Source organism: Cottoperca gobio, chromosome 18 (genome assembly GCF_900634415.1).
Source record: "Cottoperca gobio chromosome 18, fCotGob3.1, whole genome shotgun sequence".
In the NCBI taxonomy this organism is placed as follows: Eukaryota; Metazoa; Chordata; class Actinopteri; order Perciformes; family Bovichtidae; genus Cottoperca; species Cottoperca gobio.
The window spans coordinates 1,861,146-1,877,463 of NC_041372.1; the positions used below are offsets into that span (position 1 = coordinate 1,861,146).

Here is a 16,318-nt window from a genome sequence, read left to right on the forward strand (position 1 = left end):
AGACACCGGTACAAGTCAGAGAGGCAGGGAGGGAGGGAGAACAAGTGTGTGGAAGAGAAAGGAAGGAGGGGCGTGAGGAGAGAACGGAAAAAAGAGGCAAAGAGGGGCGAGGAGGGATGAACCTGTTGTTTGTGAGGAAGGTCAAAAGCCCCAAAGTCACCACTCTTTGCTTTTGTTGTTCACTACAGCAAAGATGCAAGATGGGAAATCACAATTGGTGCACACGTGTAATCCTCAGAAACCTTTCATCCAGCGCCATCATCAGGTCAAACACTCAAACAGCTTCGTCTCAACAACAGAGACAAATTAAAGCACAACTGCTGTAATTCTACTTACAGAAAGAAAAGGATGCCATTCCCCCTCAAAGCCAAAGATGTCAAATGTTTTCCAACATGTTCCACATTTTCAATATTGACTCTAAAGAAGTGATGACGGTCATGACTGAGTGCAGAATGTCAGCTGGAGCAATAACCTGCGTGTGTGACCTCACCGTCACCTGGACTCAAAATAAAGCTGCAAACCTTCAGAGGGAGATGACGAGAGAGAGGCGAGAGAAGAAAGGACTCGCAGGGCGGGAGAGAGATGAGCCTGCTGTCAGCAGGCAAAGGGAAAGAAATCATCCAGGTCTCTCAGCAGACGACACTATTTTGTATTATTCAATATCCAAGTTTAAACATATAAAATAATCACATAGTCCACCTTTCAAATCCATGCCTATCCGTGCATCCTATAGATACTAAAAGTGACATTTCCAGAGTGACCTGCAGGGCTGCACTGAAGGTTTTAAAGCTTCATTCATAACGTTGACATTCAAATGATGCATCAACATTTGAATGTCAAAGATTCTGTTTCGATCCACATTTGAAGCATTTTCAGTTTGCTCCAGAGAGGCTCCATACATGACATTTAAAGAACCACATCATTTATGTAAAGAACACTAACTCATCAGCTTTTGTTTGAGGATCTTTTTTAGGACGGCTTTCAAAGCTTCATCAGAAAACCAGACGAAGCTTTGAATGTTTAAGGAGTGACCTTCAGTTCAGCAGCGGTGACCTGGACGTGTTTTAAAACTGGCAGAAGCGGATGAAAGGAGCTTGAGGACTTTATCAAATAATAAAAAAAGGTAAATATTTCTTTCATGCAGAATATCCACCACAGCTTTTTACAAAAACACAGAAAGAGGATCGTCCATCGTCACAGCCCGTCAGCTTCACCATGGAAACAACCTCTGCGCTGTGCATGCTGCAGGGCAGCTCACTGAGCCCACTATCAGTTACTCTTCTTTATTTGTGGGAGCTGAGCAAGAGCCAAATATAGCGCCCGAGCCCCAAGAGAGTGTGTGTGTGTGTGTGTGTGTGTGTGTGTGTGTGTGTGTGTGTGTGTGTGTGTGTGTGTGTGTCTGCGTAGTAAGCTCCCAGAGCACACGGCTTGCAGAGGTGATGAGAAGGTGCGACCGAAGTAAAATAACTTCCAGGTGTTTGAATTTAAAGTGTTTGCTTCTTCTCTGAGACGTGTTTCTGTTCAACACTAATATCAGAACATGACCTGATGTCAAAGAAACTTCTCCACATCTGCTCTCCAATCACCTCACGACTTGGCACAGGGTGTAATCAAGGCCCTTGGCTAATGCTAATGAAAGTAATCAGGTTGTGTGTGTATCATCAGCGCACGGTGAGCTGCATCAATCAGTGTGAGGAGGGTGAGGAGGGTGAGGAAGGTGAGTGTGTGGAACACGTCTGCAGCAGCTGCTCTGACACACTGCTGCATGACGAATACAACATGATGCTTTATTTAGTTTTACTTTATGTTGGTACTTTTCAACTTATACAGCTCAAATACACCAATAAACAAAAAGCTTCATCATACTACACACACCTTTTTATATTCATTCTTTTGTACAGTTATCATTAAAATTATACAATTTTAACTTTGTTCTGTTTAATTAATGTTCTCATGTGATGTAAGGCGATGAATCTAATTTATTATTAATATTATATATTATCAGTCTAAAATTAAAAAGGTTGGAGAGTGATTGATACCCACTGGGAATTATGATAATTACATACAACTTTATTACATATTGATATTTGAAAACTAAACTGGGTGCCATATTGTTTGAGCTGACTTTATTTTAATTAATTAATAATGACATCTTTTATCCAGGCTCCATTGTTGTCCAGAAACTATTCAAATGATCTTCAGTATTATGAACACGGGCTCTGTAGTTTATTACTAAATGCCACAAACATCAGAGCTACTAGCGCCGTAGACTCTCGGGGAGTTCACTAGAGGACGTGCGGCTCCATGCGATACCTGTTGCTGTAAATACTCACGAGAGCACAAAGTCGTATCAACCTGCAGCTGAAAAATAATCCCAAATGCACGAGTTCCTCCCGTTTGAGAATAACATCCAACCTGTCCTCTGACCTTGTGTATTATCTAGCGTGAAGAAACTCCCTCGACAGGTATCCCCGGTCTGTTTCCGTCTCGCCCTCCTTCTCCTTTTATCCAGGCCTATTTAAATCAACGTGATTGTTCATGTTGACGGACCTGCGGGATAAAACCTCCTCTTAACAAGTAAACGAGCAGTGAAGGTAACACATGTAGAAACTCAAAGGGATAAATGATGAGTAACTGTTGAATCTCCAGACAGAGGCTGAGACGGAGTCCCACACGATGGCCCCCCAGTGGGCCTGTAACCTTCAGATCATGATCTTAACTGCAGATTCATGTGATCTGGGTCGTGGTGCGATGAGTTTGCCGTCACATTTGTTGCGTCAGACAAATAATCAGCAACAGCAAACACGCCCTTTGCTTGAATAGAAGACGATATTACTCGGCTGTGACGGACAACATATACATTACTACAACCAAACAGGACATGCGTCGTCCCGCTTCCTGCAGTAAATGATCCTCATCGGGTCGAAATGCTTTGCAGTCGCTCGCATGTCTAAAGTCTCCTTCACACCTTCTGTTGGATTCTGCTGCCATCAAGTGGAAACTGAAGAACCAACAACTCTGAACAGAAGCTTTATATTCATTATAGTATTTACTTAAAGGTTTATTGAAAAGAAAAATGCCTTCTACTATTAGACTGCATATATTCCTCTAACAGTAATTAATTAATAGATTGTTTCCGAGCAGGAACGCTTCAAGGCTATAATCTCTAACTTACTTTTATGCATAATTAGAAAATCAGCAGTTATTGCGTCATCAGTTTGCTCAGACAGTGCAACACCAGAAGTATATGTAAATACAATCATCAGTCCATCTAATGGAGTTTTTCTACATTATATTATTCCCACACAGCCTGTAGCTTCAACATGATGTGTTCTTACTTTGTGAATGTACAGCCTGACGGAGGTCCATGAACGTGGTACAACAAACTGACATCATGTGGGGGAAGGACGGCACCCTGGGGTGACGCGAAATATCTGTGCGCTCCCACCTTTCTGCACCTGCGGAGCTCCTCTGAGCAGGATGCTGATCTTTAATACACTTCTGAGTGAGCCCTGCCATGTGGGAAGGGAGGGATCATGTCAGCAGGGGAAACCAACAAGCAGCTGATGCTTCTCTTTTCAATTTAAATGCTAATTTAAGAAAAACTGAAAAAGCAGAATCCTGACAGTGACTTTGCAAAGAGCTGAGATGATATGCTGCTGATGATAAAAGAGGAAACAAAGGGAATCGTATCATTTATGAATCTGATTTTACATGGAAGAGCAGGGAATCTCCACATTTAAGAGGCTGCAGCATTTTCTGACATTTCTGCATGAAAATGTATATTTGTTGTTGATCGACTGATCAAAAGTCTACTTAATGTTGTACTGAGCAACTGATGAAGGACAATAACGTCCTGAACGGATCATATATTACTGACCAGAGTCTTTACAGAGCTTCTCATTGGCTCGTCGTTCCTCCTGTGACAGCTGAGGTGAGAGGAGAGTGCTAAAGAAGCATGTGCATACCAAATGTTCTCTCGAGTCAGTCGTCTTCTGAACTACACGAGTAGTTCTGTGAGAAATGCTGCATGCGACAGATGGCCTGGAAACATTTAATAAGATCAGTTTGAAGAAGGTTTTACAGTAATTATGCAAAGGTCTTTGCGTGAATACAGTTTATACCGTAAAGATACTGAAGCAGACGAACATTCCTCAAAGACCTGAAAGATGCTGCTGATTAAAACCGTTTACGAAATGGTGCTGCAGCCTTAAAGAGAAACTTTAAATATATGTCCCTGCTGCCATTATACTGCGCTGGGGCATCTAAAGCTCAGAGTACGGATGTCTGTTTGTCATGTTGTTCGCGAGAGGAGGCGCGGCTTCCCCCAGACGCGACAGCTGCCGTCCCTGCGGTCGGCCGAAGTCTCCGCTCGGTTCTGTAAACACCAGAAGGCCTGGAAGAGACGACGCCAGCAACAAGAAGCACACTGCACATCTCCATCACCCCTTGTGTTAACGTCACAATGAGCGACTTGGTTAACTTTACTTATTAGCTCAGCTTAGTGACACCAACACGGCTTTTATTCTGGGAATCAGGAAAGCATTTCTGAGACTGAAAAGACATAAATGTAGCAGTTGGTAGTCTGAGTCATAGTTAATGTTGTTGCTCTACTTCTGAGTCCTACTCAACCTACTCATCACAGCTCTCTGCGGCACAAACAACGGAATAATATTGGCAGAAAGCGCGACAAGGCCGACACTTCAGCGAGCGCTCGCATAATGAGGCACGTCTCTTTTCTTCGGGACATTGGAACACTGTGCGAACACTCAAAGGGGCGAGATTGAAAAGGAGTTGAAGGGCAAAGTTCCTCCGGGTGTTCGGACCGTCGTCTCTTGTCATGCAGATGAGCGAGGTCGACGGGGAACGATGGAGGGCGTTAAGAGTGGGCGGTGGAGTAGCACGCCGCATGTTGTACGATCGTGTCCTCATCTAAAGAGCACTACACGTCGTTAATCACAAGGCTGCATGATTTGAAAAGAAATGTAATAATTAAAAAACAGTTTTGAGCTGGATTTCCACAATAAACACAGAATTATATTCATTATTAACACACTTTTATATAGTTTACACAAAGAAAATGTGAGAAATTACCAACAGCTTCCAGGAGCCAAAATGACGTCTTCACATTGCAGTTCAGAACTCAAAGAGCTCACATTGGTACAAAAAAGAGAAAAGATGTATTTATAGAGATTAGCCGAAATGTCGCCTGGAGCAGAAACTCCATTCTCACATCTTAAGTTGCTAATCGGACTGAAAACAATGACCGGCGCACAGAAGACGTCTCCTGGATACCTGCCGGCTGCACCTGAAACCCCGGCACACAACTAACTAATGCATCAACTTATCAGTTAATCAGCGGTGTGACTTCCTGACGGCTGTCCGGCTTTGGATTTCTTAACATGCTGCAGCATATGATAGCTCGTCCAGCGTTTCCTCCAGAGCCAGGGAGCATTTCTTCAGCCGCCGACATGTTGTGGGACTAAAGGTTCAAACTAAAAGCTATTTATACTGTGAGAGCAACACACGGGTCAGTCCTCATCCTAAACACTTCTTCTGACATTGAAAGGGAAACATGTAAATATAACGTCTCGCAAACATACGCTGGAATTAAATAATATTTTGTTTACTAAATGTGAGCTGTGCTCTAACGTCACCAGCTACGACTTTCTGAAATATTATTGTTCAAACTTGTTCATTTAATTTCCATGGTAAACCTGTAACCTGCAGACAATCAACCAACTGTGAACGTCCTACGTTTCCCTTTATGTGCTTTATATGATCTGGAAATATGGGACAGTACATACGATCTGCTGTAAGACGGCGTGCGTCTGGATCACATGTCCCCTCTCTGGGACACGTGCTTACAGTGCTGTGATTTATTGCTGGTGAGACCCTCATTCATTTTTGCTTTCACGTTCCCTCCCCAGTGAAACAGGACTTACTGTCCTCTAAGTGTCGTCCATTCTGTCTGTCTCCCACCACACAACTAAATATAACCTCCAGCAGTTATTGTCCGCTGACCGCCCACTAAATACTCCATTGTTCTTTAATAAAGAGCGGACTTCCTCGTCTGTTGTTGCAGTGACAAGCTGTGACGGAGATGCTGATCAGCACATAATTGCAGGCAGAGATGTAACATTAGCTCGTGCGACTGCGTTGGCAGAGAGGCGATGTGGCACGCTGAGAGTGTGTGCTGCCACTGGAAAATCAATAATGGGAAAAGCAAATGGAAAAAGTCGAGTGAGTTTGTGGAGTTCAGAGTGAAATGTTTACGTGAAGGTGGCCGATTTAAGTCAATTTCATGGACTGCTGGTATGAAAACAGCAGATTTCAGGACACCTCAGTCCAGAACACACACACACACACACACAGACTAACGCAGGACATTCTCACACACAGCAGGAACTATTAATTTGTGCAAATATTTTAGCAATAATTCTCCTGCTGAAGCACAACATAAATCAACCTTTTTTAAAAACAGACAAACATCTTTCTTCTTTAGGCAACTAGTTCAGCTGCTATCTCTGGAGAAACACCAAACGAAACCAGCTTCCATCGAGCCTACCTGTTGTCTTGCGTCTTTGTTTCGGCTGAACAGAGAAGATGACCATTAAAGCCCCCATGGCGCCCTCCAGACTTTCTCGCTTAGTGATTTGGAAGTCCTGCTAGATTTCACACGCTTTCACTCCCACACGAGGATGGCTTGAGAGTGAAAAATGAAGTCTCCGCTCTAAACTTGCCTTTATATTCACCCCGGCTATGTGGGCAGCCTGAAGAGGAATAGGAGTGGGAGTAAAACATGCGTGTCTCTGAGTTTTGAATTTTGACGCGCATGCTCTGAAGCCCCCCTCCTTTCATCTATTTTCCTGCTTTGAAGAGAGAGCTCGCTATCTGATCTCTGCTCTTCAAAACCTACTTTGTACCAGTGGAGCACCTACATTAATGTGGCTCGGAGAGGGAGCCTGCAACAGGCTGTGGAGAGAGGTGCTGCAGAGATCACCCTGACTTAACTACCTCCTGCCGGGAGGAGAAAAGCACGAGCTCAGGCTGCCAGTGGCTGCTCATCACATATTTAAATTAAAGCCATCATTAGTGAGCCTCTATTCTACCTGCTAATGCTGACGAGCCACTTTATATACTGATTAATGAAAGAGGGACATTCCTGTGTTCGTCTCAACATTATCACATGCTGGCAAAGAGAAGAATAAACAGCAAGTAAAAAGCAACATGCATTTTAAGTAAGAAAGAAAGTGCACTAATGCAACACCGCAGAGAAAAGCTCCTGCTTCCATGAGAACGTCATTTCACACCCCATCATACAAGCAATGAACGAAAGTGATTGCCTGCACAGAGTTGATCCTGCAGCTGCTTATTCGGCAGACTCCGAGCGACTTCAAGGAAGATCCTCAGGATTATCTGGTGACGGTCTGAAGGTCAGAATGAAGTCAAGAATCTCTTCCCTGTCCATCCTTAGCTCGGAGCGGGCGAGAGATACCACAGGGATAACTGACCGATGTGACCATGTGAAGAGGAAAATAGAACAACAAATACTGTCTGGCTGTGCAACCCACATGCATGAACAGTGTGAAGGGAACAGCAGCCCACTGCAATCAGGCTTTAATTTGCACCCACTCCATTAACCTGCTTCCTGTCCACCACGGGTTCTTTGTCAGACAGAAGGTAACGGTACACCTACATAATGTGTGTACAAACACTCAAACAAAAGAGTGACCCCCATGCTGAAGGTCAAGATCCTTTGAAATCACCAACGTGCTCCATTTCTTTTGCAAGCAGAACCCTCCTGATACCTGTCGTCTACAGATTCTGACTCGTGCAGACATCTCGTTGTAGAGATCAGTGAAGCTGCACTTACACAACAGATCATATACAAAGTCTCCATCCAGCCATGTACATGTGTATATCAAAGAGAAAGTGACAATGTGAGAACGTGAGAAAGCTAAAGCGGAGCCACTTAGCATGAATTCTTCAACGCCGGTTCGAGGATCGGACCAAATCAGCTGAGCGTGTCTTTTCGAAGGGTAGCCCAATTATGTTGGAGCAGAAATTAATTTTCATTAAATTAGGCACTCCAGAGAATAGAGAGGAATAATCAAATGTCTCTGGGGTAAATCATCTCCACACACACACACACACACACACACACACACACACACACACGGAGGCTTACTCCACACAGCTTCAGGAAAACAATCTCATTAACTGGATGGGATTCGGGATGGAAATGGCAGCACAAGTGTTTTATAATTCAAATTAAGGTGATTGAAGTATAAATATCTGGTCATTTCAAGGACCAACGCTTGAAAAATGTCGTTGCTGTGCTGCACAGATCCTCTCCATCAGACGTCCGTTACGCTTCTTTATCCCCCCCCGATGTAAACATGTGTTAATCAATGCGATGCCATGTATAGCACTTCATTAAAAGGAACGCTCGTAGTCTGTAGGTGTGTGTGTGTGTGTGTGTGTGTGTGTGTGTGACTCAGGCTGGGGAGAAGCCCCCGCAGTCGTTTGAACTCGCGGTGTGCAAAGACACGGCTGAAACGCCACAGGAAGTGGAACAGCAGTGCATGGAAGAGGAGTGATGACTCAGAGCTGCACAGAGGTGGCTCACAAATGTTCCGTTTCATACATTAGTGACACTTTCCATAAAGCCTTTGTCCACTTTCGTGTACCAAAGAACCACGGATCTAGAAGTGCAGAACCTGTTGGTCCCCTCATGTTCCTCAGATCGGAGTTTATTCCATCAGTTAATACTATTTGCATTGTCTGCATCTGAAGACGTAAACACTCTTATGTTTGATGACCAACCATTTACTAACGCTAGATATAGTTATGTTATATTTAAGTTTGCACTTCCATGAGCTCATGTTCTCCTTTTCCTCACATCTTTTTTGCACTGCATTTGTAAGCGTTTAATTTTACTATATATTTTTCATATTTTTAGCTGGCTGCGTATATTAATATAAAGCTATGAATATATGTGTTTGTGCAATGGCCCAGTCCTCAGTAACAATATTTATATTGTCCACCGAGTGGCAGCACAACTGTGTGAAGTGTGCGTCATTTCATCATGATCCTCTTTCTCCAGAGAGACAAACATCCAGATGGATCTAATCAGTGGACAATCAAAGTACATTTAGCAACATGTCAATAAATACATACAGAAATCAATTAATAATGAAAGTTGCTGCTTCGAGCTTCCTGCGCGACAACACAAGTGACTTCTAGAGCGACACACACGAGCAAGAGAGCCGACATGGGATCTATAAAACTAGTGCGGCAGTCCGTTCTGCTCAGACAGGACGAGCTCCTCTTTACTGAGAGATTACGTGGAAGGAAACGACAAAGAAGCTTTGTTTAATGTACGTCACATTATCCTCCTGCAGCAGACAAGCAACTCTCGCCCTTATAAACCAGACAAATGATCAAATAAGAGACGAATTCTGCTGGTTATTGCTGTCAAAGTGTTCCAGACATTTTTCAGACATTATTTTATCGTATTTAAGTTGTAAAAGTTGTTACGTTATGAAATAAAAGGGGCTTTACAAATAAAGTTGGATTGATTGACTGATCTTCTAAAAAACTGTCGACCTCCTTCAACTCAAAACAGTTTGCTGCACACGTTTCATTTCATTATTTACAGAACAACCGTCACGACGGGATGCAAAAGTGAAAGTATTATCAATATGAGAGTGTGCTTTGGATACAATCTGTGACCAAATACCACAAAACTAAAGCCAGAGTATTGTATAGTTTAGTGGAGTATTGTATTGTATTTGTTAGATCATCACTATGCATCTTTCTGAATCCTTCCATGAAAGAAAGAAAGAAAAGAATTAGATGCAATTAGTAAGAAAAGTGAAACTGCACCGTCATGTTTTGGACAGTAGAGGGCACACTTTATTAATCTTGTGAGACTAAAGTAGCACTACAGCAGCCCTCTGCTTCTCCAAACACATATCTGAAGAGGTATTACCTTTACTTGTAGTTTGCTTAACAACAACTTCATGTTATCTCGCTAAAAGCACAAATGCAATCATTCCATTTTTCCCATCTAAACAGAATTTAGATCTGAATCACTGGCTGGACGTTACATGCGACGCAGACTTTATAACAAAGATTAGGGGCCCTTGAGGAAAGGAACAATGTAAATAACAGAGAGCAGACGTGCTTTTTGTTTTTTTCCATGACGTAATCCACGGCCTGTTAAAAGCACACTGCAAGGTGTCGAACTCTTTCTAAAACAAACTATAAATCTTTCATTTGCAAATTTACATTGGAATTCTCACACAAAGCGGACAGAACGATCAAAAAAAAAAAAAAAAGGCACAAAGACGGTGGTGATGATCCAGGCTGAGAGAAACGCTTTGTCTAAGAACTGCAAGCAAAGCAGGCTGCTTGAAGAGGAAATGAAATGGAAAGAGTGCAGCAGGAGAACGGTTCACATTAAGCCTTAACAGTAGCAACTCATCAACATGAAATGTGAAGACTGTTAATGCATATCGCTTTTTCTCTGCGTAGGGAGAAAGACACTGAAAGCAGCAACACAGCAAATTGTAATGTCTGCTACAGCGTATTGGAAGCTCTGCGGTTATCGTCCATTATGCTCGATAATGCAGAAGAGCAGTAACTGATCATCGTACAACTTCAAAGAGACCGGCATGAAACCTGCTTTTAAGACTCACTTGTCCAAAACAAGAGTATTTAAGCAGCAGTTGGCAAAGGGAAGCTCAGCGTCCAGATGCTCATTTTGGAATTAATCTCCAACCTGCTGTTTCTAATCAGGGATGAATTAAGAACGGTCTTCAGAGGACATGAGACACACGAAGGCTGCAGAGGTTGGCATGCTGCAGCAGTCAGGGGTGATGAGTGAGTGTTTATTAAAAGGCAAGCTTCTCCCTGCAGTATCGTCACATGTGAAGGCTGCAAACTGCACAGAAATGACGATGCTACAATAAAATCATTTTTATCCACTCAGCACTTTATTCTTCACTGCATAGTCACTAAAACACCTGCAGTCAACAATATCTACTACGCCTCCATCTGCAGAGCAGCTCTGCTCCTGAGACCAGAACCAGAACATGTTGCTGCAGGGACAGCGGGATGCACTACCTGCCCAGATGGTCTGAACCGGCGGGCACCGGCCGTCGTGCTGTGCACCAAATCCAACTGCCATCAATCACACGCAAATATGGTCCAGTGAAAAGGTTATTCCCCTTCAAACGGTGGCACAAAAACAGAATCCTGATTTCCACAACTGGGCCAAGCAACGCAGCTCAGCCACTCTTATATTTATTGAACCCCAGTGAATCCACTATTTGTTTGGCACTATATCTTGGCTAATAAAATATCTCTTGCTGCACAATGTCCAATGAGGTAGCTCAGCCTTGGCACGCTCGATTCTGCAGTGCTTTTATGTGCATCATTAGTTTCTAAGAGACAGATAACTGCTCTCTTGTTTGTATTAAAGAAATACTTCTCCCACAAAATGGACATTTGTATATCAATTAATTGAATTTGTTGAAAACTATTCACGCGTGCCTCAGGGTGAATGCGTTTAACAGCAGAACTATAACAAAGCATCCGTTTACAAACTCGTGCAGTAGAATCACTACTTCACAAACATGACTTCACTAAAACCGTACTATTTAAAACCCTTTGCTCATTGTGCAAGAAAAACAGGAGTTCAAGGTAACACGTGGCGAGTAATACAAATGATCATTTTGGAGAAGAAGTATTCTTTTATTCAATGCGTGTTTACACGTATACACCTCTTCTTCTTCCCTCTTTTCGTTGAACGTTTGCAGTCTGTAAACAGAACGAGGAGTATGACTCAGCACTGCGTTTAGTGACGCACCCAAGGACAGAACTTTCCTGAAGCCATAATAAAAGCTAAGGAGCTGGTCAGGGATCGAGTTGTTCTGACGCACCATGAAGCACATCCAGCAAATACAGAGAAATCTCTTTACTGCCGTCTGACGACAGGTTTGTAAGTGTCTGCGTCCTGCAGCAGTCACACGGGCTGTCCGACATGGACACCAATCAGTTACAGTCTCAGTAGCACCTGCTCGAGTCTGTCATTAGCACAGACACACCTGCTGCCATTGTGCACCCTGTACGCTCAAGCGTGTCACTTTCTTTTATTACACCCTGTGTGACACCGAGCCCACTGTTACAGGTCAGCGTTCACCGAGCCGTGCAGGACATCAGAAAGTATCAAAAGTGACAAATAATAATTACAATAGAGCTGCAAGACTGGTGCTTCTCCATCCAATGAAGGTCAAGCCGAAACATATCGGAATCAAAATGACAAATCCGCACAGCTGGTGGCAAAGACATCACAAGTGTGGTTTTGTTATCCCTAAACAAACCTTCTCAACACGGTGCATATTGCATGTAATGAGCCGTGTTCACTCACTGGATCATAACTCCAGATTCATCTTCAAATAACAAACAGACTCCTCCTGAGGTGTGAGGATCAACCCAATAAAACCTTCCGTGCCGCAGTTATTTGAGGGCGCAACTATTGCTACACAAGCAAATCTCCAGAACTGAGATGAAAACATAATTTAATGCTCGTTTCAATGCGAGCGCTTCTTAATCCCAACAGCAATAAACACAACTCCTCATTCCACTTCATTTTAGAAATAATGTGTACATTATCATTCAGCGCACAACATACACAGGAGCAGTTTAGTCCTCTGCTCAGCTTTAACACACGTTAAATATGTACAGTTTAATCAGCTTGCTTTGCTTCAGTCACATATCCTGTTCAGCTGAGAGAGGGGGGGGGCATTAATCCTGAGAGGGAGGTCATGTAGGAGCCCAGCAGGAGGCCCTGCTCATAAAGCAACACAACCGCAAGCAAAACAATTACCAGTAATGTTTTCTTTTTGGTTTGATTGATTGTAAGCATCGACTGGTATCTTGGCATAATGCAACATGTAATAGTATTAGTACTATCCAGCCTGTGAAAGCAGTTGTATGATGCACTTTGTGGATCTCAGCTTTGTCTTGGAGACTACAAATTTAACGTGCAAGTTGTTATGGCCACGTATTTGGAACTCGGAGCACACCAGGACTAATGCTGTGTTTCCACTGCAGGTGCAGCCCTACTCGCTTTGGTACCAGGTCTCCATTTCAGTTTCTACTGGACATATCGCCCCCCTTCAGTGTAGGCGGGATTACCAGCTGATCGCATATCTACAACGCGTGAAATCATCTTTAACACGATACTCTCTGAATCCTTTCATTGGCATCCAAACACAGGAACGTCTACACTTTGTCAATTGTACGGCGAAGTTTGTGGGTCGCTATTGACGGTAGCTTGGCTATTTCCAAATCGTTGGTGTGTGCAGGACGTCCTGTGGTGGTGACGATTCTGCAGTGTTTTAACGCCACCTTCCTGTATCGGCTCAGGCTGAGGTGGTGGCAACAAATGTACAAGGTACTATCCGCAAGTTTTGCGAATGGAAAACCAAAGAGGAACCAGTCGAGTTGAGCAACCACTGTTCTGACATTGTATACATTATACAATTGATTAATAAAACAATCTACAGCTTGAGCAGAAGGGTCATGCAATGTGCTGCATCTGGCAGCATTACCGTTGCATGTTATTCTAACAAACTCTTCGTAATGGCAGCGTGTCTTCAAGCCAAACGGGATTCACAGTCTCCTCATAGCCAACTAAGATTTATATGCAAGTCAGAGTGATAGGAGATGCTTTTAATATGTCACGTAGGAATGGCTTTCTGAGCCGTCCCTGTGTTAGGATATGTCCTTGTGTAGCACACTGGTGTTCTGTACCATTTGAAAACAAGTTCATATACCAGCTGAGCAGTTGTGTATCCTTGAATGGACAAACCTCGAGCGGCCCTCGGCTGTGCCGGGGTCACAAGCAGTACCATGAATGACAATTTCATCAACCGCCTCGGGTCTCAACCTCATCTCAAAACTATTAGGCTCGCTCCGATGACAGCTCATCACCAACAGTGACAAGTGAAACACTAACCGTGTCAATGATGCCGACACTGCGGCGTCCCTCAAGCCCCGCCCGACATGCATCGGCTCTATTAATAAACCAGAGAGTGCGGGGGAAACCCTTTTCCCCGGGTAAATTGAGAGACATTTCGCAAGACATCTTCTCACAGACTCGAGCCCGAAACCAAACGCCATGTGTGTGAGCAGCTAGAGTAACACTGAAGTATCATCTCCTCTCTCATGTTCCCCACATCGAGGCCAGATTACGTGTGCGTGCTGGGAAGCGGCAGCATACTTCTCATCGTGTTATGCCCACATTTAGTTCACTTTCAGGGTCTTAGAACAAGCTGATTAACTGTGTTATTGTCAGTCTTATCTGATCTACTGTAGGAAGGCAAGCAGACGATTAAAATGTTAATAGCAACTGTGGAGATTAGATTAGACGAGCATTCCTTGAATAGATGTGTTTATGATCTCATTTAATAGCTGAACTGAAGCCAACACTTTTTGATCATTAATCCTTGTAGATTGATTGTGTCTTTGTTTCATGCCTCTCCAAATCACTTCCGTCCGTTTGCTTAGAAATACTTGCTCCTGCCTGTGGATCGTCTGTGGTTGCATCTTTGATCTGAAACTAGAAGCCAATTAATGACCCCCTTACACTGCTTCTAGATTGAATCTAGATATGATTTGCCATATCTAGACTGTTTGCCAGCAGTCTTCACTACATCCACGACTGTCTTTAATATCCATTTTCACAGATTTTCTCTTCCTTGCTCGTAGTTTAGCTCGCTGGTTAATGGCTGCTTCCTCGCTGGTTTGGAAGTCGCACACAATGACGTATTTCTGTACACGTTGTATATGGATTGAAAATGAAATTGCATTTACTGCCTAGAGGTTGTTTGGTCAGATCGCAATCTGTCCTCATTGTGTGTTTAGATGCGTTTGTACTTTCATGTGTTCAAGAACTATCAGATTGTAATCTACGACCTACAAGCCGCCGTAAAGTATCAACCAACCTCACACCGGAGTACACATTCATGCAAGTGCCCAGTCCTACAGTATATTCTGCATGCTGGAAGACTGCACAACCAAAAAGCTTCCTTCTTGGTTTCTAATGCCTTTATGTATTCCATTGTCATGGCACTAATGTGCATATTCTGCGATGATAGAGACAAAGGCTGAACATGGAGGCTGCAGATTGTCTTCTAAGTGAATGCTACAGTTTATATCCTGTCGGGCTAATTCCGTTGCACACACTTCGCATCGACAGCGGGGAACAAACTCTGATTAATACTGTTGGTGTCTCCTCACATGCTGAGACAAAAAGGAAGGAAATTGTTTCTCCACCAAATACAGAGCAGATATCTCAGCACTGGTGGAGAAGCAATAAACAGCTGGATGGAAGATTCATTTCTGTTCCTGAGATGAGTCGTTTCCCGCCCTAATGGCTTGTGACCATTTAAAGCAACGTCTTCTCTACGTGTCACAGGTCGTGTATAAGCGATGAGTATCATTAGAAATGTATGTAATACTAGTGCCGATACAACGCCTGAGTTTTGATGCAGGCACTAAAACGTAATTCTTTTAATATTTTACTTTGAGAAATAAATAAAAAATCCATTTAAATAGAAGAACTCAAAGTTTTCAAATGTTCAATGTCGTCTAGACAAATACAGCTGCAGCAAGAATGTTGCTTATATAATTGCTTTACATTGGCACACAATGATTCAAGAGGCAATACGACAAAAAATAAAGCAGACAAGAAGTCAGAAGAGAAATATGTCTTTGCACTTTCAAACATGTATTAACCTAAACCTTGAAATCTCACCAGCCATTGAGGGTCATCACCGCGGGCGAAGAACCTTATATAAACTCAAGCTGCGCAGCCGAACACTGTGGACACCACTGTGGTGTGTAAGATGATACAACGTGAGCATATATAAAGAAATATGAATTAATCAATATGGTAAACACTGAGCTCTGACATCTTCCAGAGACGTTTCATCTTAACGTAAGGTGAACATGAAACACTAAATGATCCCCTGAGGGATGGAAGGTAATGGTGCAGAAATCATTTGGAGACGAGACAGTCAGGTGGACAACTGTGCTGCCGTGTTGATGTTGACAGCTGTGGTTGTTCGAGGGTTTTTAAGTGATGCAGTCATGGCTCATCGACAATCCAGATGTTGCCGTGAGGGAGCATGGAGGAGGGATTTTAAAAATGACAAGCTTGTCAAATTGTTTTAGTCAACTCTGGATGGACCACTGAACAGGCCTACAGGGTACAGGCCCAGGGGCCCGAGGCGTCAGGGGG

At 43.3% G+C, this 16,318-nt stretch overlaps 1 protein-coding gene across 4 annotated transcripts in view; it reads right to left on the reverse strand.

Moving 5' to 3' along the window:
- The window catches only part of kcnip4a (potassium voltage-gated channel interacting protein 4a), a 116,395-nt gene that overhangs the window by 41,679 nt on the left and 58,398 nt on the right, over positions 1–16,318 (reverse strand). Inside the window, exon 1 of one of the 4 annotated variants that reach the window (XM_029455147.1) lies at positions 6,569–6,729. The exons of the other annotated variants lie outside the window; for them this stretch is intronic. Coding sequence (XP_029311007.1) covers positions 6,569–6,626 — 58 coding nt within the window. The 5' untranslated portion in view covers positions 6,627–6,729. Of the gene's footprint in view, positions 1–6,568; positions 6,730–16,318 lie in introns of those variants that run through there. 4 annotated transcript variants of the gene reach the window in all.